Genomic DNA, 23,570 nt, shown 5'->3' on the forward strand with positions numbered 1-23,570 from the left:
GGACGAGGCTGGATCAGAGTGACTTCCATGCTGTGCCAGGAACCAAGCCTACCAACAAATCCTTCCCTGGGAGGGTGGGCAGGCCCTGGCACAGGTGCCCAGAGCAGCTGAGGCAGTCCCTGGATCCCTGGAATGCCCAAGGCCAGGCTGGACAGTGGGGCTTGAAGCACCTGGGACAGTGGAAGGTGTTCCTGCCATGGCATTGGATGGGCTTTAAGGTCCCTTCCCACCCAAACCACTCTGGAATTCTATCTCAAATCCATAACAGTTGGACAGTTTACCCCTTTCCCCCCTGTCAGGGGCCCTGTGCAGGCAGAGCTGCAGAGCCTCACTCACTTCTTGGCCACCTCCTCGAAGAGGCCGGGCCGCAGCGGCCGCTGCTGCCGGAACTCCTCCAGGTACACAAAGTCCCCCCTGGTGATCACCTGCTGGAACAGAACCTCAGCCCAGTCCGGCAGGAACTCGTAGGCCTCGGCCACGATGGCTGCCTGCAGGGAGAGCAGGGACACGAGGGGGATGGCACAGAGCGCTCCACACTGAGAACTTGGTACTGGGGAGCCTCTGTTCAACCCAGCCCTTGCTGCTGTGAAACGCGGGGTAACAAATACAGCAGAGAAATACAGGGAACAAAGCACTGTGAACAACTTTCCTCAGCCCCTAAACAGGGACACCTTCCACCATCCCAGACTGCCCCAAGCCCCATCCAGCCTGGCCTTGGGCACTGCCAGGGATCCAGGGGCAGCCACAGCTGCTCTGGGCACCCTGTGCCAGGGCCTGCCCACCCTGCCAGGAACAATTCTCTCCCATTATCCCATCCAAGCCCCTCAGGAAGCCATTCCCTGTGTCCTGTCTCTCCATCCCACAGGAGCTGAGCACTCGGGCACTGCAGCGCCCAAGTCATTCCTGACAGAGGACCCCGAGGGAGCCCAGCTCACCTGGTAGAACCTGGGCAAGGCCAGGATGGCTCCTGGCAGCTCCTGCCTGCCCAGGTTGATGATCCTGGTGCTCTGCCCTGAGCCCAGGAAGTGCAGCTGCAGCGTGATGAGCCGCGTCTGGCGGCGGCAGCGCAGCGCCTGCCGCACACACGAGTCCTGCAACAGAGCAGCAAAGAGCTTGCAGGGAGCCTGGGAGCATCCCTGAGAGAGCTCAGGGCCCTGCAGGGCCTGAAGCAGTGACAGAGCACTGCAGCTTCACATTCACCGTATTCCATCGGCATTAAACAAAGCTTCATTCCCACAAATACTTGCACCATAATTACGCTTGGGTTTAAACGCTGTAATTGTTCTACCCTTGCTCATTAAGCTCATGGTCCCTGCCCTGACAGTGGGGAACACACCTGTAACTCAGGGTTTGTTAAAGCCTGAGCAGGGGCCAGCACAGCACACTCAAATACAGCCATGCTGCTGGTGCCAGGGGGCTGCAGAGACACAGATCCCTTCTGCACTGGGCCCTGCACACCCTCCCCAGGGCAGCTCGGTGTGTTCTCCCAGCCCAGCCCACTCCTCACACGCTCCACAGATCATTCCATTCCATCTCACTGTACCTTGGAGTAACTCTCTGCTGCATCAATGAAGAGAGTCACAGCTTTCAGCAGCAGCTTCTTTAAATTTGCAACATCCTGAAGAGACTCCTCTGAAACGGGAAAAAAGAAGGAATAACCAATTATTTATGTAGGTGACAAAGTTACTTTTAAAACTCCCTCCCAGTGCCAAGTCTGTCCCTGGTGTTGTCTCATAAAGCACCAACAAACTAAACCACAATTTATGTATTAAAAAAGTGGGAAGGAACACAGTGCCTGTTCAGTTAATGGCTCAAAGCTTTGCTGGAGCCTGACTGAGTGATTGGAGGCTGGAAAGAAAGCCCAGCCACACATTTGTGGCAGATCCCAGTACTGACCACTGCCAGAGCCACTCAGAAATCCCTTGGCACAGCTCCTGGTGTCGCTGCTCTCACAGCACTGGCTGCCCACGCTGCAGAGCTCACCCTGTGGGTGCCACACTCACAGACACAAACCCTGCAAGGCCCCCGTGTCACATCCTGTGGGCTGAGGGAAACCTGGCTGCGTCTGTACCCACTCCACGGGAACATTACACCAGGAAAGAGCCCCGCGTGCCAGGCCCTCTGCGCACACCCGGGGGCTGCTCAGGGCAGGAGCCTCCCATCAGCAGCAGCTCCGGGGCTGCTCGGGACCCCAGGCCCGCCCCGTCCGTCTGTCCCCGCTCACCCCAGGGCCGGCACTCGATGAGTTTGAGCTGGGTGCAGGCGGCAGCCTCGTGGTTCTGGCCGATCTCCCTGCACATGCTGAAGCACAGCGCGATCATGTTGTGCTTCTCGCTGTCGCCGGGCCGGCAGCGCTTGGTGTAGTCCAGCAGAGCCGCCTTCAGCGTCCCGCTCTGGGCACAGAGGGCACCCTCAGCACAGCCCTGGGCACCCACAGGCCACCCTGTTCCCAAAGGGACCCAAAACCCAACAGCAGCCCCCCACCCGCGCTCAGCTGGGCATGAAAATCCAGCACCCGGGTGCTTCTTTGCGTACCAATGTCAACATGTGACATTTCTTCATGGCTTACTTAAACCTATGAGCATCTGTGATTTTTAAAACCCCCATGAAACTTTAACTGCAAATAAAAGCAAAGCAGGATGTTAAAACTCTGACAGTGCCAAGTTTTAAGTTTCAACGCTGCTGTCGTTGTAGCACTGAACTAATTAGGAAATAATGGTTCAACTAAAATAAGACTAAATCCCAGCAATAACTTATTTCTATGAAACCTGACTCTCAATTCAATAAGTAAATTTTACTCAGGAAGTAAAATGCCCAGACAATTTCAGTCTGTGTAAACTGGGTGTAAATTCCCTGCACGTTTGCCCCTCACGTACCGGGTCCAGCTTCTTCCTCATGAGCACCTCGAAGTAGTGTTTCTGGTGCAGCAGCTCGAAGATGTAGGTCATCTCATTGTACCTGCCAATGCCCGTCAGCAGGCGCACCTGGGGACACCAGGGCACCTGAGCAGCTCCAGGGCAGTGAACAATCCCCTCCCAGGGCAGCCCTGGCTGCACGTGTGCCCCTGGAGCCATGGGGGTACTCCTACACCAGCCCAAACTGCAGCTGTGAGCTCAAAGGGCATCATTTTATCTCATAAAAATAGGCTGTGAAGCTTTCAGCACTGACACCATTCCACTGGGCACGTCCCAGGCTCCAGGAGATCCTTCAAGGCAGCAATTAAAGATGCCCAGTGCCACAGAGCAGCACATTTCCCCAGCAGCTGAATCACCACTGGGCAGGCACAGCCAGGACAGGCACAGCCAGCCCTGGAGCAGCCCCAGCCCCGGGAACACTCACCAGCAGCCCGTACTCCTCCCTGGGAGCCAGGTGCTCCTCGGTGAGCAGCCGAGCTGCCTGCAGCACCCGAGCGATGCCCTCCATGTGACACGTCAGGCTGAAGAGGCTGTGGGCCAGGATCAGCAGCTCTGTAACTGAGGAGCAGAAGGGCTCTGGCACTTCAGTTCAAGGGCTGAGGAAATCGTGAATTGTTGCCTCTCTCCAGAAAACACAGAGCACACAAGCACAGAAGCTGCAGCCCCCCCCAGCCAAGGCTGACAAATGTGTAACACATCATCACTGCCCTGCCTGCCAGCCCTGCACTGCGAAAGGAAGGGCACGAGTTTTCCATTTGGGTTTGAAACATTCAGTTTGTAACTGTGGTAAAATGAACAAAGTCACAATGCCCCTTCTGTAACAAACCACCACAACAGTTCAGGTCACTCCCTGGCTGCATTTCCCACTTCTTGCTTAGCACAAAAATCTGAATTTTGTTTGGAAAATAAACCCTTAAGCAACACCCCTATCTACTGTGCACATCCTCAGCCCTACTAACTGAATATCACATTTGAGATCAGCAATAGAGCCTCTCCTTTGAGCTGTGAGTTGAAGCCAACAATGCCACGTTAGTTACACACAGGTTACACCAGGCAGGATTTGCCATTTACTCACTGCACGACAGCTCCCCACAGGGGACTGAGGAGATTTTTTCCAGCAACTTCATCCCAACCAAGGTGTGATCCTGGCACAGCTTGGCAAGCTGCAGGAGCTCCTGGCTCTCCACTGCAGGGTTCCAAGCCTGCTTCTGCCCTGTGGCCAGAGAGAGAATTCTGTCACCACTGCTGATTGTGCACGAGAGAACTCCTGTTATTTCTTATCATTAATTAACAAACCCCAAACAAACCAATCTGGTATCTTCCAGACTGACTAAGGACGTGGGACTACAACCCTAAAGACACTTAGGGTGTTATTGCTTAATAACGATCAGAAAGTACTTTTTTGCCAGTTCAACCCAACAAAATCCTAGTGGACAACCATACAGCTGCCCTCATTTCCCAAAGGAAAAAAGGAAGGGGAGAACCTGTTGTCATGCTTCACACAGGGAAATGCACATGATATTTGCAAATCAGGTTATGTGGGGCAGCAAGGTTAAAAATCCTTTTTAAAAAATTATGTCCACAAAAATGCAACCTTAGCTACTGCAACACCACACTGGGCACAGGAATAATTGCAAATGAATACAGAACTTCACACAAGGCAGACAATGCTCACAGAGCAAAGCTGAGCCCTCAGGGATAGAGTGCAGGGGCTGCTTTGGGACACACAAATCCCCCCAGAGACCAAACCCCAGCACAGCCCAGGTGTGTCCCCTGTGCAGAGACCAAACCCCAGCACAGCCCAGGTGTGTCCCCTGTGCAGAGACCAAACCCCAGCACGGCCCAGGTGTGTTCCCTGTGCAGAGACCAAACCCCAGCACAGCCCAGGTGTGCCCCCCGTGCAGAGACCAAACCCCAGCACAGCCCAGGTGTGTTCCCTGTGCAGAGACCAAACCCCAGCACAGCCCAGGTGTGTCCCCTGTGCAGAGACCAAACCCCAGCACAGCCCAGGTGTGTCCCCTGTGCAGAGACCAAACCCCAGCACAGCCCAGGTGTGTCCCCTGTGCAGAGACCAAACCCCAGCACAGCCCAGGTGTGTCCCCTGTGCAGAGACCAAACCCCAGCACGGCCCAGGTGTGTCCCCTGTGCAGAGACCAAACCCCAGCACAGCCCAGGCGTGTCCCCACGTTTCCCTGTGCCCACCTTTTCCCTGGGCGGAGGCCAGCAGCTCGTGGGTGATCTGCTGTGCCAGCAGCGGTGCCACGGTGGCAGGGGGCAGCCCCTGGCAGGTGATGAAGGCCTGGGCCCTGCGGCCCCGCTCCGGCCCCCGCCGCGCCAGGATGGCCCCGAGCACCTCGCGAGGCTCCCGCGCCGACACCTCCGCGAAGGAGCAGCTCAGCTCCTGGGGACACAAACCCATCAGGGCATCCCTAACCCACAGCATCTCCCCGAAGGAGCAGCACGAAACCCATCAGGGCATCCCCACCCGTGGCACCTCCGCGAAGGAGCAGCACCCAAACCCATCAGGGCATCCCCACCCACGGCACCTCCCCTTAACCCCAGGTGATTCCTTAAGTTTCAGCTTTCCTATTTTCCTGATTCTGTACTGCACTGATGTATAACTGAACTTCATATAAAGCATTAGCAGTTCTCCTCACAGCTCAGTCACACCAAACAATCCTTTTCCAGCCCCAGAACCAAGGACAGCATTAAATCTTCAGGCCCAAAAAGTGCAAGCAACAGGGAACTGAGGAGAGCAACCTGGGAGGGTGGGACTGCATCACCTGGAGCTGGAATTGGATCAGCTGTGCTCAAGCTCAGCTCAGCACCTCACGCCCAGGAAGCCTCTGCCCTTTTCCCACACAAAGAGCTGGAATTCCACCCTCTGCAGCTCCTGCTGAGACCTTCACCCCCTCACCCTGCCCTGCCCAGCCCCAGCAGGGCTGGCCCAAGGCCCCGGCCCCTGGCTTACCTTGGAGAGCTCGTAGAGGCACAGGACCTGCCTGCAGTAACCCCTGCCATGGACACATTCCTCTGCCAGGGCCTTCAGTGCTGCCACCACGGCATCATCCCCACACCCCAGAGGGGTCCAGTCCTCCAGGCTGGATGCTGGAAACAAAAAAACATCAATTCCCATCTCATAAAGGCAGACAACTCCCTTACACCTGGGCAAGGCTCCCAAAACCTGCAGCAATTCTGTAACACTTCCTCAGACTCTGAAAACTGAGCTCTTGTCATTTTTCAAATCTTACACTTGTTTCAGGGTACAAACAACGCAACAGAACTCAAATATCCTTGATAAGATCTCATGTATAAAATTTCTAAGCATAAGATTAAGTAGGGGTTCTGCAGCCTTCCTGATGGGTTAGGATTCATTTATGCTTTTCTGAATCTATTCAGCTTTACACATCAGTATTAGAAAGGGATGTTCCAGCTGAAACTTGCTCACTCAGACTTCACAGACATGCAGAGAACTTTACAGATAAACATTCTCAGCCTTAGCCTTGCTACTAAGCAAGAAACACCAAAACCTTCATAATGCACAAAGGTGTCAGAAAAATGTATTAACTAAGGCATTTCCTTGATTCAGCTACAGGAAAAAAATTAGTGGAGTGTTAGAATTAGAGGGATAAAGCACAGTGCTGCTTACTGGGCCAGAACTGAGAGCTATGACAAATGAAGGGTTCAGGATTGATGGAAACTGTACACAGAAAACACTGCCAGGAGCACACAGGGACACGCGCATGGCAAGGCCACAGACTGCCCTCAGAGGAGCAGTTCTGCAGCAGGGAGAGAGGGCAGGAGGAGCTGAGTGTCTGCAGAGCTCAGGGGAGCTGCAGGACAGGAGGCAGCAGGAGATGTTTCTGCAGAGCTGAGGGGAGCTGCAGGGACAGGAGGCAGCAGGAGATGTTTCTGCACAGCTCTGGGGAGCTGCAGGGACAGGAGGCAGCAGGAGATGTTTCTGCACAGCTCTGGGGAGCTGCAGGGACGGGAGGCAGCGGGAGATGTTTCTGCAGAGCTGAGGGGAGCTGCAGGGAGGGCAGACAGGGCTCAGCAGCCACTCACCGCCCGGCTCTGCGCTGGCCTCGGCCGACAGCAGGCTCTGCACCTCGGGCTGCAGCTGCTCCAGCCCCGCCTCGCCCAGGGCCAGGGCCCTGCAGAGCAGCACCAGGGCCACGTCCCGGTGCCACAGCTGGAAGTAGCGGCACACGCGGGCGGCCTCGTGCACGCTGCCCTGCTCCAGCAGGGTGCCCAGCAGGGTCCCCAGCGCCGCCCGCTCCGCGGCCCCCGGTGCCACCCCCGGTGCCGCCCGGGCTGGCAGCGCCCGCAGCCCGCGGGGCTCGGCCGCCTCCAGGGCTGCCAGCCTGGCAAAGGAGAACTGCTGAGCCAGCCTGCCCAAGCACCGTGCCCCGGGGCACGGCCGCGAGCCCTCGGGCAGCAGCGCCCGCTGTGCCACGCGGCACTGCCACAGCTGCTTCTCCACCTCCTGCAGCTCCTGCACGGCCACCCCGGGCTCCTTGGCCAGCCAGTGCCCGGCCAGCGTGAGCAGCAGCTGCCTCTCCATCAGGCTGGCCGTCCTCTCCTGCCCCGAGGCGTCCCACACGCTGTCAGCCTGCTGCAGGAAGAACTGTGCTGCGGCTCGGCTGCAGATGCAACGTCTACTGAAGGTGTCGTTGCACTTCTGCCAGAACTCTGCTCTGCTCTGGCTCTGATGCCACTGGCCACTGTCTCTTAAATGATGTAGATCCCTCAGAACCTGTAAAATCCACAGAGGTTTCATCACAATGCTCATTCCAAGAAAGAAAACTCCAGCTCACACAGGATGGGCAGCACTGAAATACTGGATTTAGGGAAGTGCCCCAACATGCAACCAGTCACAGAACTGATTTGAGTTGGAAGGGGTCTTAAAGATCATCTGTTTACACTCCCTGATGGACAAACCCATCTATTTCCGTCCCCAAATAAAAAATAAAACCAGGAAGGGAATGAGGACAGCTGTCCTGCACTCTGCAGCTCAGCACTTACAGCCTGTGTGTTGGGTGCACTTGCATTTAAAGTAAAAAATTACTTAACAAAAAAATTAATGTTTCAGGAAGGCTGAGAAGTCGCATCCTCCATCCTGGCAGCAGCAGGAAGAGGTGACTGCCGCCACGTGCACCGTACCTCGTGTATGACCACGCTGTCCACGGGCAGCTCAGCCAGGGCTGCCACCTCCCGAGCCAGGCTGAACATTCCCTTCTCCTGCAGCTGCTCCAGGATGGAGCTGCACTGCCCCTGGAAGGCCTCCAGGCTGCAGGGGGTCAGGATGGAGCGGCTGATGGGGACGGAGGAGTCCCTCAGGGCCTCGCTGAGGGCACGGAGCCTCCTCAGGTGGGGACCTGGCAGAGAGAACCAAGCTCAGCAAAGCCGGGGCTGCGGCCCAGGGCAGGCCGGGGCTCCCTCAGGAGCCAGCCCTGCCGGGGCTGGGGTTCAGGCCGTGCTCACCATCCAGCAGCAGGCTCGCTGCCGCAGCCAGGAGCTGCAGGAGCTTGCCCAGCTCGTAGTCGGTGCGGCACTGCTGCAGCATCAGCTCCAGGAGGAACAGCGCCTGCGAGCGCAGCCACGGCAGCGGCACCGCGGGGGCCGCTCCCCCTGCAGCCCCCAGCTGGGGAAACAAAACAAGGGGTTCAGGAGCAGGGGGGCCGCTCCCCCTGCAGCCCCCAGCTGGGGAATCAAAACAAGGGGTTCAGGATCAGGGGGGCCGCTGCCCCTGCAGCCCCCAGCTGGGGAATCAAAACAAGGGGTTCAGGATCAGGGGGGGCTTTCCTGGGGGGATGGAAGGGGCAGCAGCTGTGCCCCTGCTCAGGGCACAGGGAGCTGCCAGCCCCAAGGTGTGCTGAGCTGAGCTTGGACATCGCACTGCAGGTGCTGCTCAGAGCCAGGGGGAGGTGGGAGGGCTGAGCAGGGCAAGGACCAGGTACGATTAATTGTTACACAAACAGCCCTGGCACTGCTGGGGAAGGGAACTGAGCTACCTGAGCCCAGTGTCCAGGAGAGAATACCATGAATGACAGGGAATAATGTCAGCAGGGAAACAGAAACTGGGATGGAAAGGGAAGAATTGTTAAAGCATCTGCATTGAGAGACAGAGTGTTTGCACACACTGCTCCTCTTGGCCCAGCTGCCCAATCCCAGCAAGGACATTCAGAGAAAATTGATTTCCTTACGTTTGTGAGGCTTTCCTGAAATTTGTCCAGTTTGGTTTTAGCCTCGTTGTACTTCTTACAGTTCATGCAGAGTTCATACATCTCCAGGATGTGCAGCAAAGGGGAATCCTTTAAGACACAAAACCAGATCATAATAAATTCCCAGAAGTACCCAATAAATAAATCATACTTTTAAAAATAATCTATTATTTCATTCAATAAATGCAGAATTTGTCCCCCTCACCAGCAGAACAATGAAGCTTTAATTTATTAAAATTGCATGCAAGGTTGATGTAGGATCTAAAAATCTGTGATCATTGGAAAATTTCCACTTTGACTGGGAATTTTAGTGGATAGCCAGGTTATCCTTGGCACAAAGCAAGACAGAGGGGGATTTACAGGCCCAGAAGGGTGAGACACATCAAATACACCCCTGAAACCACAAAGCCTCACCTTTAAAAAGAGCTGGAAGCCATTCAGAAGTGTTTTACTCTTCTGCTTCCTCAGGAAGACTTTCCAGATGACAGCAAGGTCCTGCAGGTCCCACTGGGGACCCTCTGCCCTGCCCTGCGTGTGGGCAGTGGCCTCAGCCCTGGTGGCATCATCCACAGAAGTGATCATCCACACACAGAGGCAGGAGATGAGGTTGGCACCCTGGAAATGCCAAAAGGAGGGGTTTGCACCTCCCCTCCTGCTGGAAGGGGGCATGGTGGGCACAGCATCACAGAAACACAGGAGCAGCTGCGATGTCACTGCAGACAGCCCTGTGGCAGAGCCAGCAGTGCCACCACCCACCCCCAAATGCCCAGCAGTGCAGACTCACAGGGCAGCAGAGCCTGGCACAGCCAGCTGTGCCACCACCCATCCAAACAGAACAAGAAACACACACTCACAGGGCAGCAGAGCCTGGCACAGCCCTGGGGCACGGCCAGCTGTGCCACCACCCACCCCCACAGAATTTCACTCACGGGGCAGCAGGCTGCCAGCACGCCGAGGATGGGCGCCCGTGCCCTGAGCCCCTCGGCCAGCAGGAACCCGCAGGGGCTGGGCTGCTCCTGGCACTGCAGCAGGGTGTGGAACAGGCTCCCCGCACGGGCCCTGGCAGCAGCACCGGCCCCAGCTGCCAGCAGCCGCCCCAGGGCCAGCTGCAGGTGATCCTGGAGCACGGCAGGGAAATCCTGCAGCAGGGGAATGACCTGCGGGGAACAGCGCAGAGCCTCGTGAGGCCACACGGACAGGGCGGGGTGGAGGCACTGAACACACAGAGACAAAACGCTCCCCAAATTCAGTTTTAGAACAGCTTTGGAGACCTGGAGAGGAAAAGGGGTTCTGTAGGTGTGAATTATTGTAATGAGAGCTCATCCTTTTCCACAAAGCTCAAATGTCTCCTAGGGAGCCTCAGCTCTGCTCTCTCTTGTACAACAGAGCTGAAAAGAGTCTACTCGGGTGCTTTTGTGGAGGTATAGATTCTACAAAACAACAGGCAGATCCAAGTTAAAATCCTGCCCTGCTAAGCACCATCTCACCTGGAATTTCCCACTTAGCTTCTTCACATGACTTCTCCCAATTGCTTTTATTGGAGTGTTTTATTCATTTTTAAATCACATTCAGAACCAAAGATGGAAAATTTGGATTCTCAAAAGTTTAAGTATCTTTACTAAAAAATCAATTTGAGTTTTGAAAGGACAGATGAGCGGCTTTATTATAACTTACACGGAACATCTGGCAAGTCTCCAATTAAAAAAAAAGCAGTAACTACTTGAGTTTCAATTAAATTTACAAGGGAAGGGCTCCCACAGCCCCAGGGTATGGAGATCCCAAGAGAACCAAACCCCAGCACTGCTGAGGCTCCCGCTGCCTGCACACTGGGGCATTCCCTTGCTTCAGGACCCAGTTTAGAGCACAGGGAGCTCACCTGGGCGGGCTGGTGGCCGTGGAGCTGGCTCTGGATCAGGAACTGCAGCCACTCGTTGGCTTTGGCACATTCCCTCAGGAAGGACGTGCTCAGCTCCAGGCCGTGCAGCTTGCAGAACTGCACGACCAGGGACCACTGCCTGCTGCAGTCACTGGATGTCCTGCACGGAACGCAGAGGGCTGCAGTGCTGGCATCAGAGCTCAGCTCTGAGGGGAGCCTGGGGCTGCCTGCACACAGCACCAGGAATCCCTGCACCAGGTCACTGTCCCGTGTGCCCTCCTGGGCTTATCTGACACACACACAGCAGAAGGCAGTGCTCAGCCTCATTGCCCAGGCAAGCCCTCACACCGGGCTGCTCTCACCTCTTTATGCCTTGCTGCTCAATGTTATCCCAGAAGGCCTCTTCCAAGGAGGTCAGAACTGCTGCTGCTGCTGCCTTGTCACCATCAGCCAACCTTGTTAACTTCTCCACTGGTTAAAAGAACAACACATTCCCGAGGTGCTATGGGGATCAGAGCCAGGGCAGCACTTTCAGGAGCAGCTCCCTAGCTGGGAAAGCAGATACCTGTGGCCCTGGAGTTAGAAATTCAACTTTCTCAAGTTATTTCTAGGATAAATTGAATTTCCCTACAGGTTTTAACACCTGATCTCCCTGCAGGTATATGACAGGAAGGAGAGAGGAGATTTGGCAATGGACTTTGTTTAACTCCCTGTAATATTATTACAGCTGAGCCTCACTAATATCAGTCTCAGGCAGCTGCTGGACAGTGCCTGTTAGATCCTGATACAGCCTATATCAGCCCTCCTGCCTTATTTCACACTACAGGATCAAAATGCACCTTTCAGAATGAGTAAAGCAACAGGAACAAAACAACAAAAAGCTCTTCCACGCTTTTAGAGCACTGCCGAGCCCCGGGCAGCACCCTGCACCCTCCCTCCCCAGGCACCCAGGCAGGGCAGACAGGCACAGCCTTACCCAGCGAGTCCCTGGTGGGGCTGTGGCTGGAGACGAGGCTGGCAGCCCTGAGGGCCACCCGCAGCCCCAGGCTGTCCTGGCCCAGCAGCTCCAGGAAGCACACGCAGGCTGCAGCCACCGACGGGACACCAAAGCAGCTCAGAGCCAGCAGCTGGGCCTCCCGAGCCGCCCGCTGCATCCTGCAAGGGGCACACACAGCTGGCACTCCCTGGGTGAGGGGAGCCAGCCTCCCTTCCCCAGACCACCCCCCAAACTCCCTCCCGGGCAAACAAGCACTGCGGGGTTTGCTGAACTCTGAGCCATCAGCACCGGAGGTAACTGTGAGCCTAAAGTTTCGTATTTGTGAAAAACGTGGGGATGAGAATGAAGGCTCACACGTGACAAGCACAGTTTGCAATTCAGTACCTTTATCAAAACTAAAGGTAGTGGAATTTGTGCTATAATTAACAAACACCCCCTCAGCAGCTGAGAAAGGCAGAAAGAGCCCTTGCAGAGTTTGCAGCCCACTGCAGCACCAGGAACCTGAGTCTGACCTGCAGATGGTGCTAAGAGAAAAATGTACCCAAAGGGTTTTCCCACAGCAGTCACTGCAATGACCCTGCATCCCTGACTGTCTGTTAAACCATCGCTTCACATTAATGTGTTTCCCTTTTTGCCCCAGTTTTACCTGTTTACACAAGAGAAACCAATCTGTGTGGAAATGATGGAGAGAAACAAACAGTGACTAATACACAAACCAGACAGAAACAAAGTGATTTGTTCTAATTCCCACACTAAACAGCAAATTTCAGTATTCAAGCAAGATGTGTCAGTTGACTGAACACCTGATTTCGAAGCTTCAGCCAGGACATTTAATTCCATCAACCCCCAGGGCATTTCTTGCCTTACTAGTTAAACTGAAGAAGTATCACCACTAGGAAATGTCACAGAAAAGGGGCATCATGCTCCTACAAACTCAACTAGAGGCTCAATTTCCTAAAAGAAGAGCCCACCCATGTTTGATCAAACTAGGGATCTTTTCTTCACTTCTCTTGTGCGGATTTCTTGAGGTAACTCCAAACCAAGCTCGCCTCCTTTCAGCGCTATCTGATTTCTAACCCTTGGGACCCCCGGTTCCCTGCTGGGGACACTCTCCCTGTGCTGCTGGGGAGGATGCAGGGGCTCCCTGCCCCGCTGGGCACACTCACAGCAGCCTGGGGGCTTTGCTCCTGGCCAGCTGCTGGCCCAGGAAGGTGCCGAAGGCGAAGGCGGGCCGGCCGTGACGCAGGTAGAACAGGAAATGCAGCCTCTCCTGCACGGCGTGCCTGCTCACCAGCCCGGGGCTGGAGAAGTGGGGCAGCTGGCTCCAGGCATCTGGGGACACAGAGCAGCACGGTCAGGGACACTCTGAGGGCACAGCAGCAGCAGGGCTCAGCTACAGAGCCTCAGGGAGAGCCAACCGCGCTCCTCGGGCTCTAGGTCACACCCAAAACCACTCTGAAATCCCACTCCTCCCTGGGAAAACAGAGCTCCATCACCTCAGCCTGCTTGGAAAAGAAAACAATGGTTTTCTAGCTTATATTTCGATAATTTTCTATCTTATACTTCAGATAATTTTTCTATATTTAGAAAAAGTTCTGCCTGCGAAGAGCTTAACGCGAAAATCTAGAATTCTAGTTCAAAACAGAATTTCAGTAGATTACGCTATTTTTTTTGTGAAAGAAATGACATTTAGAGTAAATTTATCTGCCAAACAATTCCCCTGGAAAGTAATTTACTTTAGGTGCTCAGGCTAGGAAAGCATGTAGACCTTGGCAAGGGACATACCTGACACAGCCAGAGTGTTTGTTGACTGCCAGCCAAACAATTTTCTGGGATCAAAGGGCATTAATGACTGAAAGATCAGAAACAAAATTAATTGAGGCAGCTTAAGAATTTCACATCACTGTCCTGAAACTCTCAATTTCTAATTATCTTACCATTACAAACATCATAAAATTGAAATGTTGCAATTTCTGCACTATTAAACACCTTGCCCACTGAACACTGCAAGAACATCCCTCTCTGACATTCCAGCACTGCAAACCCACAGGGTGCAGAGACCACCTGAAAAAGCAGCTCAGGACGAAGCTGTGAACTTCAGCTGCACATCCAGGATCCCAAAGAAGCAACCCCTGCCCCCCCTGCCCAGCTTTAGCTGCCAACAAACCCCTCTGTCCTGGTGCCCTGCCAAAAGCACCCTGTGCACCTGCAGGAGGTGGTACAGAGAGATGTCAGGAGGCAAAATCCCATGAGCAGTGCAGGAGGGAAAGAGAGCAGCCTTGAGCTTGGGGTAAGGGGTCAAGGCCATCTTCAAGAGCTGTGGATCAACTTTCTTTAGAGGTTTTTCTGTATCTTCATTCTGAAGGACCTACATTGCAAGCAAGCAAAAATAATTAGGAGGAAACTGCATTCAATAGCAACAAACCAATTTTGGGGTGTCCCAATCTACCCCAATTTGACAACACAGAAAGTATCATCTTTTTTCCTGTAAAATGCTTTTAAGTTGCATCAGAGCCACGTTCCCAGCACCTGATGCTGCAGAGACTGTGCTGTGGATCGTGACACTCCGGTCACCCCCTCTGCTCCAGCAGTTTTCTATCAAAGGGGACACTTTTCTGTCACAGCCAGGAGTGCAGCAGCAGGACAGGGGGTCGGGCAGTACCTGGTCAATGCCCCCAGGCCCATAGACTGTGGTGGCCAGGGCCAGCAGGGTCCTGCCCTCCAGCAGGATGCTGCTCACACCCCCCTGGCTGCTGGGGATCAGCATCTGAGCGTTGGCCAGGCTGGCCTGGAAAATCATCTTGGGATCTTAAAAGGAAAAAAAAGTGACATTTAATTCCATGTAAAACCAGTGTTAAACCATCAATCACACGTTACAGCTGTCCTCCGACTGTGAAGAATGCTGAATTTTCTACTTTTTGTTGCCCATACTGGTTTCCCTCACTTTGCCTATAAACACAGAGAAGATAAGCTCAGGTTTACCAAGCTTTGCCCACACAGATAGGCTGGGCTTGAGCCCCACAGTTTAGCACTGCAGTGGTTTAATTCTTTATCCTACACTGAGCATGCTTTCACTTGGGATTAGTTTTGTCTTTTGTTGATGTGTGACTCTGCAGAAGATGAAATGTTTCAAAAGTGCAAGGAGTTAGGGCCACAAACTCTCTTGGTTTTCAGTGAAGCAAACACACAATCCAAGGGCAGGGAAATCAAAATGCACCACAGGGACTAGAGGAAGGTTTCATTTTAATGGGATGTGTGTTTTCCTATGAATTCTCCTTCTGCTCAAGCTGTTGGCAATGTAACTGAGCTGGAGGGCAGGATGGTCACACACAGAGTGATTCTCACTCCTGAGCAGTCTCCAGGTCTGCAAGCACAGTTCCAGCAGGAACTACACCAGATTTCAGAGATGAGGAGGTGATGGATGGACAGGGGCTTTGCAGCAGAGCAGAGGTTCAATCCAGCTGTGCCCAGCCCTGGGCAGGGCAGGAACATCAGCCCCCTCTGAGCAATTCCTACCTCGGGGATTGCTGGCAACCCCTCTGCACTGCACCAGGAACTCAAACCAGGGATGTGCTTCCTGCAGCTCCTTGTTACCCAGCACAGGGCAGTTTGCAGGGGTTAAACTGCAAATAAATGAGCAGCACGGTGAAAATACAGCGTTGGTAACCACTGCTGTGACACAGCATTAAAGACTGCAGCATCTCATGGGTGTTAGTGCCAAATAAAAGTGGTTAGACAAACAACCAGGAAATGATGTACTGGCTTTCCTTCTGGTCGACTTCTACATCTCTGCTAATTCCAGTGTTAGACTGGAGTTACAGCTCAGAAATTTTAATTGCCAAGTATCCATCAAGTGGGAAGCATTCACATAGCTCCAACAGCTACTGCTGGTACCACCTTCAAACCCCAACTAACCCTAGATTAGGTGGAAATCAGCAATTTCCTTATCTGTGAACATATCAGGAGTCAGCTCACACTTGTGCTCAAGAGAGTTTCTGAATTCTGTAAATTCTGAGTTTCTGAAGAGTAACTTAACTTGGCTCATTTAGGATTGTACTGCTTACAGCATTATACTAATTACAGATGGAATTGTTTCCTTTCATGACTGACACACAAATTAATATTAAGACAATCTGAATAAAGCTTCAAAATACAGCTTAAAATCTCACATATTGCCCCAGAGTTTCTGGGGAATGACACTGCCAGGGCTGAGGAAAACTCTCCCCACCAACTGTTCAAATTGTGTTTCCTTCTTTAAATCTGGGATCCCTTGTTGGGTTTGAGGGATGGGAAGCATTCCTACCTGTAATAGTCCAGGTAAGTGTAGAGCAGGTACTGCAGGCTGTGCTCCAGGCAGTGCAGGACAAACTGAGCATGGAAGTCCAGGCCACTGGCAGAGCTGTACTTTGGAACAGGGTGAGGATTCTGCAGGACTCCCCCCAGGCACGACAGCCTCTGGAGCAGCAGCTCGAAATCTTCCAGCTCAGAAGGGACAAAAATTCCCTTTCTGTCAGGAAAAAGCACAGACACTGATCACACAGCTCTCTTTGACAAGTCCTGATGGGTGTTTCCAGCTCAGAATTAGAGCAGGGATTAATTTCCTGCAGAGGCAAACACAGAGTGCCAAAATCCACCTGCCTGCACCCCACAACACTGTGGCTACTGCAGGGCACTGCCCAGAGCAGGGAAATGCTCAGCATTTCTCCCTGGCATTAAAGTGGGCAGCAGGAATATAACCCCTGACACATCCAAGGGCTGAGGGAGGAGTGCTCCTGGCTTTTACTGTTGGCAGATAACTGAAAGCAGGAGACTAAAATCACATTTATCAATGGATTCATGCTGCTTCCAAAAAGAGCAGTATAAAAGCTAATATTTATCAAGGATTTTATCTCTGATTTTGGTTTCACACAGGAAGGAGAGAGAGTGTGAAGCCTTGGGGGTCCTACCTGGCCAGCTTGTTGAGGATGTCCTGTCTCATGTAGGGGCTGCACAGAGTGCTCCTGTCCACGATGCCAGGGCTCAGGGGGGGCCAGGCAGCGCTGCCACACGGAGCCTGGCTGGGCTCTGACTCCTCAATCCAGGAACAAATCCTCAGCCAGTCATGCTGGGCTGTCGCGTGCATCCAGAGCGCCTCAGCACTGCAGCTCTTGAGCTCTGTGTTTGCAAAAGGCAAATGGATGGAACCAGCACACACAAACACTTCTGAGGGAAATGCTGGTGTTTTCTTACACAGAACTGTGCAATGGTTTGGGCTGGGAACTTAAAGAGCATCCAGTGCCATGGGCAGGGACACCTCCCACTGTCCCAGGTGGCTCCAAACCCCATCCAAGCTGGCCTTGGGCACTGCCAGGGATCCAAACCCCATCCCAGCTGCTCTGGGCACTTGTGCCAGGGCCTGCCCACCCTCCCAGGGAAAAATTCCCAATTCCCAATATCCCATCTATCCCTGCCCTCTGGCACTGGGAGCCATTCCCTGTGTCCTGCCCCTCCAGGTATCTATTTTCAATGAACAGTAGCCATGGGATCAAGGGTGGTGTTCCAGGTTTTGGAGCCTCACGTTGGCAGAGCTGGACGCAGTTCCCCAGGGCAGGGAGTGGGACAGGATGTGGCAGAGGGTGGCAGAGGGTGGCATTCACACCTGGCAAGTCCCTTCCAGCTGACTCCAAACCCCTCTCCACAGGAGGAGCCCAGAGCCAGGATGGAACAGGGTGAAACCCCACCAGGATGGAACAGGGTGAAACCCCATCAGGATGGAACAGGGTGAACCCCACCAGGGTGGAACAGGGTGAAACCCCACCAGGATGGAACAGGGTGAAACCCCACCAGGATGGAACAGGGTGAAACCCCACCAGGATGGAACAGGGTGAGCCCCACCAGGATGGAACAGGGTGAAACCCCACCAGGATGGAACAGGGTGAGCCCCATCAGGATGGAACAGGGTGAAACCCCACCAGGATGGAACAGGGTGAAACCCCACCAGGATGGAACAGGGTGAGCCCCACCAGGATGGAACAGGGTGAAACCCCACCAGGATGGAACAGGGTGAGCCCCATCAGGATGGAACAGGGTGAGCCCCAGCAGGGTGGAACAGGGTGAAACCCCATCAGGATGCAACAGGGTGAAACCCCATCAGGATGGAACAGGGTGAAACCCCATCAGGGTGGAACAGGGTGAGCCACACCAGGATGGAACAGGGTGAAACCCCATCAGGATGGAACAGGGTGAACCCCACCAGGGTGGAACAGGGTGAAACCCCACCAGGATGGAACAGGGTGAAACCCCACCAGGATGGAACAGGGTGAAACCCCACCAGGATGGAACAGGGTGAGCCCCAGCAGGGTGGAACAGGGTGAAACCCCATCAGGATGGAACAGGGTGAGCCCCATCAGGATGGAACAGGGTGAGCCCCACCAGGGTGGAACAGGGTGAGCCCCACCAGGATGGAACAGGGTGAAACCCCATCAGGATGGAACAGGGTGAGCCCCATCAGGATGGAACAGGGTGAGCCCCACCAGGGTGGAACAGAGTGAGTCCCACCAGGATGGAACAGGGTGAAACCCCATCAGGATGGAACAGGGTGAGCCCCATAGGGGTGGAACAGGGGGAGACCCCACCAGGATGGAACAGGGTGAGCCCCACCAGGATGGAACAGGGTGAAACCCCATCAGGATGGAACAGGGTGAGCCCCATCAGGATGGAACAGGGTGAGCCCCCCTGGCACCCCCTGTGAGTGACACACACAGTGGCCGTGCCCCGGTGCCAGTGCTCCCCGTGGCCCAGCACTTGCCTTGCTGTGCTCTCCAGGGCAGCAGCACCATGTCCTGCAGCAGGGGCTCCCAGCAGAGGGCCCAGCTGAAGCTCAGGGTGAGCCGGGGGGCCCCGGGGCTGCCCCAGCCCAGCTGGGAGCCCAGCACTGCCCGGGGCCCAGCCAGCTCCTGCTGCCTCCTCCAGCTGCTGCACCTGCAACACCGGCCTGGGCTCAGGGGGCTCGGCACAGCCAACAGCACCTGGGAGGGCTCAGCAAAGCCCCCAGCACAGCGTGCCACAGGGACTGAGCTGAGCTCAAGGCTTCAGAAAGAACTGCCTGTTTTTCCAACAAATTATCGGTATCATAACAGTTTTACCATCACTTAGCTGTAACATTATTTTCTAGGTTATTTGGCCTGCTGTATTAAAGACATCATAGATCAAAACCAGAGCAAACACCTGAACGTGAATAATTGAGTGGTAATTCTAATATTATTATTAAAAATGCTTCCTTTGAAGCAGGAGAGCTGTCACCCCCACAATGGTTTGTCACGACTCACACAGCAGTGTGTCACGAGAGAACATGACAGCAACTGCCACAGAAACGAGAAAATGACTCAGTCCGCACACTGACTCTGATTTCTGCAAGTGAACACCAGTGTGAAATTAATCAAAGACTGTATTTGTTAGTGCAGTAAATCTCTCCGAATGTAGAATCCAGCACATTTTAAACCGCGTTAATACTATTGATTAATAATTAAAATTAATAAACCACATTACCTGGAAAGAGACTGAGTCTCTTTGTTTTCCTGGAAGGATTCTGAGTAGAAGCTTTCAACCTGATGCACAAAGTCAATAATTTTCTTCTCTTTTTCAGAAAAGTAATTTTCTTCTTGTAAGACTTTCACCTTTAATTCAAATTAAAGCGTTACCTCCACCTGTTAAAATATTACCTCCAATTCCCCCCAGTCTTTATCTATCTTTAATCTATTCAAGTTGTAAATGATCCTGCAAGTGCAAACAATTAACCAACTGTAGGGAGATAATTCTGGAAGCAGAGGGCAATGCACTTAAATGACAAGAGGACTCAGACGGTGTGAGAGCAGCAGACCAGAGCAATGAATGACACTGTACCAGCTCTGTGGTTGAACTGCAGGTGCAAAGGGACAGGGATGCTGCAGGAATGCCATCAGGAGGGTGCAGGTACAAGCCCTGGCTGTCTCTGCTCTGAAGGTCACAGCAGTCAGGGTTTACTGTCAGATTAAGCTTTTTTCTGACCCAGAGATGGGGCAACTGAGAGGTGTTCAATAACTTTTAATCCATTTTCAGTCTCATGTGAAGGATGAGACAATACAGATGTTATAATTCATGCTATCCCAATCAGAAGCCAACTATTTCCTAATGACACTAGAAGCGTTTCTTGGCCTATCAGCTTTTACCGCAGTATACTGTAAATACCTTAAAGTAAATAATCTAAAATTACCCCTTGTAAGTCCTACTGCAATACATCTTTCATAGCTCCATTTCTCTAAAACATCTAGTCTTATTTATAAGACTATCCTTTGAAACTTGTTTTTAGTTCCGTTTCTCTCTCAACAATGTCTGTCCTGTTCTATAACATCTCTAAGCCAGCATTCCTTATCTCAAAGTTTACATACAAACGCACACCACGTGAGCCTTCCATGAAACTTTGAAAATTTTCTATAATTTTCTATTTCCCAGAGCTTCCCTCAGCACAAAGGCAGGCAAGGGTGCAGGGCTGGAGCCAGGCAGCCCTCGCCGCACTCACCAGGAGCTCCCTGACGTGCCTGTCCTGTGTGTGCAAGCAGATCTTGTGCAGCTCCTGCTCCACGTCCAAGCCCTGCCACAGAGAGACACCCACTGCAGCAGGGGCCCACGAATGCACTGCTCACATCAAGCACACAGTGATGAACGCAGCAGCTTTCCCCCAAAGCACACAGCCCTGACAGCAGGCTTGTGCCAGCCCTGCCCCAGCTCCTGCAGGGATGTCCCTGCTGTCCCCATCCCAGGGATGTCCCTGCTGTCCCCAAACCCAGGGCTGTCCCTGCTGTCCCCATCCCAGGGATGTCCCTGCTGTCCCCAAACCCTGTGTCCCCATCCCTGGGATGTCCCTGCTGTCCCCAAACCCTGTGTCCCCATCCCAGGGATGTCCCCGCTGTCCCCAAACCCAGGGATGTCCCTGCTGTCCCCAAACCCTGTGTCTCCATCCCTGGGATGTCCCTGCTGTCCCCATCCCTGGGATGTCCCTGCTGTCCCCAAACCCAGGGCTGTCCCTGCTGTCCCCATCCCAGGGATGTCCCTGCTGTCCCCAAACCCTGTGTCCCCATCCCAGGGATGTCCCCGCTGTCCCCAAACCCTGTGGCCCCATCCCAGGGATGTCCCTGCTGTCCCCAAACCCTGTCACCCCTCTCCAGAGCCACCCTTTCTCTGCTGCTCAGCCAGCACACAGCCCCAGCCAGGCTCCCCCAAAGCAGCCATTCCCACTGCAATCCCCCCTGTTTCTGGGGCATCAACCTGAGGCTCCCCACGCCCTGCACAGTCCCAAAGCAGAGTGAGCACCCCAAACACCTCTCACCATGTTCCTCAGCAGCTCTGAGGCCTCCCTGGTGCTGCCCCTCAGCAGGCAGTCATAGACCAGGCTCAAGCCTGTCTGCAGAAACTCCTGCAGACTCTCAGCAGGGTGTTTCTGCCTTCTGAAGAAGATCTGGGCCTCGGGTATTTTGTTGCTTAGGATGGCCTCAGCAATGACTTCCTAAAGGGAAAAACATGGAACAAACTAGATCATCCCTGTGCTGATTTTCTTCCCCAGTACTTAAAGATATTTCCACATAAATGATCTCCTTATATAAACTTCATCACAGTAGCAAAACCTGGGTTGCTGGTTTTTACCTCTGGAGTCAGTTTTTCCCATTCTTGGCTCTCCTCTATCTCAGGCAGGTCCTCATCCAGCTCAGCTCCCTGCCCTGGGGTCACTGCTGGGTGAGGGTATCTCCTCAGGAACTTCCTCAGCTTAATGATGTAATCAGTTAAAATATCTGCAGCCTTCTGCAGGAACTCATCAGGCTCTGCCAAAAGCATCCAAGATTTCAGTTAAATGGGAATGAACAGGCAGGATTTTAATGCTTAGCAATGCTGAATTAACAAATGTGCTGGTTATGATTAATAAGCAGACACCCCTCAGAGGGAAGAGCACATAACTCTGTCCCCTGTGCAGGCAGTGACAGCCCAGCATTCTCAGCACCCTGTCAGGACACAGCCCCAGCCCCACAGAGCTCCCTGCCCTCACTGAGGGGTTTTCCTGCCCAGGGACCAGTAAAGGAGAACTGAAATTTTCTATTAATCCCACCAATTATTCATTAGGTAAGTCCAATCTAAAACACAGGGATGAACATCTTTCACTCACTTAATTCTAGTATCTTTATGTTAATCCCAAGCAAATTCAAGCTTTTAATTAAAAGAATTAGCAGTTCTTACTTACTTAAATGATGACACACGACTAGGTATGACCAGCAGGAGTGCTCTTACCCTCTGTGTGCACAAAGATTTCCTCCAGCTGCTTGGTGAGGAAAGCCAGGGCGAGGTTCAGGAGCTGCTCAGAGAAGGGTTTGCTGTGGGGCTCCATATCATTGTCTTGGATTGCTGAGCAGAGCAAGTTCAGAGCTGGCCTGAGCTCCTCCAGACCTGCAATGGTTCCAGAAACAGCTCACACATCAGCATCCTGCACTGAGCCATGGACAGAGGGATGAAATGAACCCCTGAGGTTCCTCACTCACTTCTCAGGTAGGACTGCGAGGCAGCAGCCCCAGGGCAGGCTGCAGACAGACTGAAAACACTTTCTTTGCTTTTCAAAAACAAGTCCACCGTGTCCAGCTGGCGATTCTCCAAACCTGCCTGGACAAACACAAACACAACAATTAAGCATGGATTTACACCCATACACCATGCACTTACTCCAGCCTCAGTGACACAGAAACCAGAGGGGATTTAAACTCTGTGTGCAGCCTGCAGTAACAAGGGGACCTGCACAGAGCCTCTGCTCCAGCCCTGCCCTGGATCTCCACACACAAAATGTTATTGCAGCAGTATGAAGTAAATACTGTGAGAATCAGGATGCTGTTTTATAAGAACAGCACAATAAACACAGAAATCTAGATACAAGGATTTCTTTTCATATTTAACATTTTGCAAGGGGACAAAAACTGCTGGCAAAATTGCTTTTGAGTCCAATTAAGAGGGAATTTTGAGCACTGCTTTGTTCTCTTATTTTATTAATGTGCATTCACTTTGCTGCTGTACTTCTTCCTTTGGGTTACTCATCTGCTTGGGGTTTTGCTGTTTATTCAATAACTAAACCACTTTCTTTTGCCCCTAGGTTTGAGGCACGCTTTTAATTGTGTCTAAACCCACACTGGCATTGCTAAACAGCATTCAATGTTTGAAATACAGAATTTGTTATTTGCAGGACAGCTTGCAAACGACAGGCAGCTTTCCTCACCTCGAGGGCATGGATGGGAATGGAGCACCTCTCCCAGCCATTGAGGTGGCACAGGGAATCCACAACCCCAGCACTGCCAAACATCATCAGCCTGGTCAGGAACTCCTCCTGAGTGACCCCAAACAGCACCAGGGACAGACCACGCTCTGGAGGACACGACCAAGGCATTATTAAAGACAGAGCAGCCCCTTTCTGGCAGCAGCATTTCTACCCACTGCTGCTTCCAGAAGAGCAAGGCAAGGCTGCAGCAGCTCCCTTTGGATTTCCCCAAGCAGGAATGCAATGGAAGTCACCC

The 23,570-nt window shown here is 53.1% G+C and overlaps 1 protein-coding gene across 1 annotated transcript in view; it reads right to left on the reverse strand.

Annotated features, from left to right (window-relative positions):
* Window positions 1–23,570, reverse strand: part of SPG11 (SPG11 vesicle trafficking associated, spatacsin) — a 29,110-nt gene that overhangs the window by 579 nt on the left and 4,961 nt on the right. The window contains exons 7-39 of the mRNA XM_059481970.1: window positions 23,276–23,421; window positions 22,554–22,671; window positions 22,306–22,461; window positions 21,670–21,845; window positions 21,356–21,532; window positions 20,549–20,620; window positions 19,540–19,667; window positions 18,800–18,972; window positions 16,959–17,166; window positions 16,316–16,519; window positions 15,529–15,635; window positions 14,675–14,820; window positions 14,219–14,380; window positions 13,798–13,864; window positions 13,179–13,344; window positions 11,992–12,170; window positions 11,378–11,486; window positions 11,016–11,175; window positions 10,069–10,296; window positions 9,554–9,754; window positions 9,122–9,229; window positions 8,400–8,559; window positions 8,079–8,293; window positions 6,981–7,671; window positions 5,887–6,023; window positions 5,118–5,316; window positions 3,991–4,128; window positions 3,340–3,473; window positions 2,877–2,984; window positions 2,225–2,393; window positions 1,544–1,632; window positions 936–1,091; window positions 337–488 (exon numbers count right to left, since the gene is read on the reverse strand). Coding sequence (XP_059337953.1) covers window positions 337–488; window positions 936–1,091; window positions 1,544–1,632; window positions 2,225–2,393; window positions 2,877–2,984; window positions 3,340–3,473; window positions 3,991–4,128; window positions 5,118–5,316; window positions 5,887–6,023; window positions 6,981–7,671; window positions 8,079–8,293; window positions 8,400–8,559; window positions 9,122–9,229; window positions 9,554–9,754; window positions 10,069–10,296; window positions 11,016–11,175; window positions 11,378–11,486; window positions 11,992–12,170; window positions 13,179–13,344; window positions 13,798–13,864; window positions 14,219–14,380; window positions 14,675–14,820; window positions 15,529–15,635; window positions 16,316–16,519; window positions 16,959–17,166; window positions 18,800–18,972; window positions 19,540–19,667; window positions 20,549–20,620; window positions 21,356–21,532; window positions 21,670–21,845; window positions 22,306–22,461; window positions 22,554–22,671; window positions 23,276–23,421 — 5,539 coding nt within the window. The remainder of the gene's footprint in view (window positions 1–336; window positions 489–935; window positions 1,092–1,543; window positions 1,633–2,224; window positions 2,394–2,876; window positions 2,985–3,339; window positions 3,474–3,990; window positions 4,129–5,117; window positions 5,317–5,886; window positions 6,024–6,980; window positions 7,672–8,078; window positions 8,294–8,399; window positions 8,560–9,121; window positions 9,230–9,553; window positions 9,755–10,068; window positions 10,297–11,015; window positions 11,176–11,377; window positions 11,487–11,991; window positions 12,171–13,178; window positions 13,345–13,797; window positions 13,865–14,218; window positions 14,381–14,674; window positions 14,821–15,528; window positions 15,636–16,315; window positions 16,520–16,958; window positions 17,167–18,799; window positions 18,973–19,539; window positions 19,668–20,548; window positions 20,621–21,355; window positions 21,533–21,669; window positions 21,846–22,305; window positions 22,462–22,553; window positions 22,672–23,275; window positions 23,422–23,570) is intronic.

The sequence above is a fragment of the Ammospiza nelsoni genome, chromosome 14 (genome assembly GCF_027579445.1).
Source record: "Ammospiza nelsoni isolate bAmmNel1 chromosome 14, bAmmNel1.pri, whole genome shotgun sequence".
Lineage (NCBI taxonomy): Eukaryota > Metazoa > Chordata > Aves > Passeriformes > Passerellidae > Ammospiza > Ammospiza nelsoni.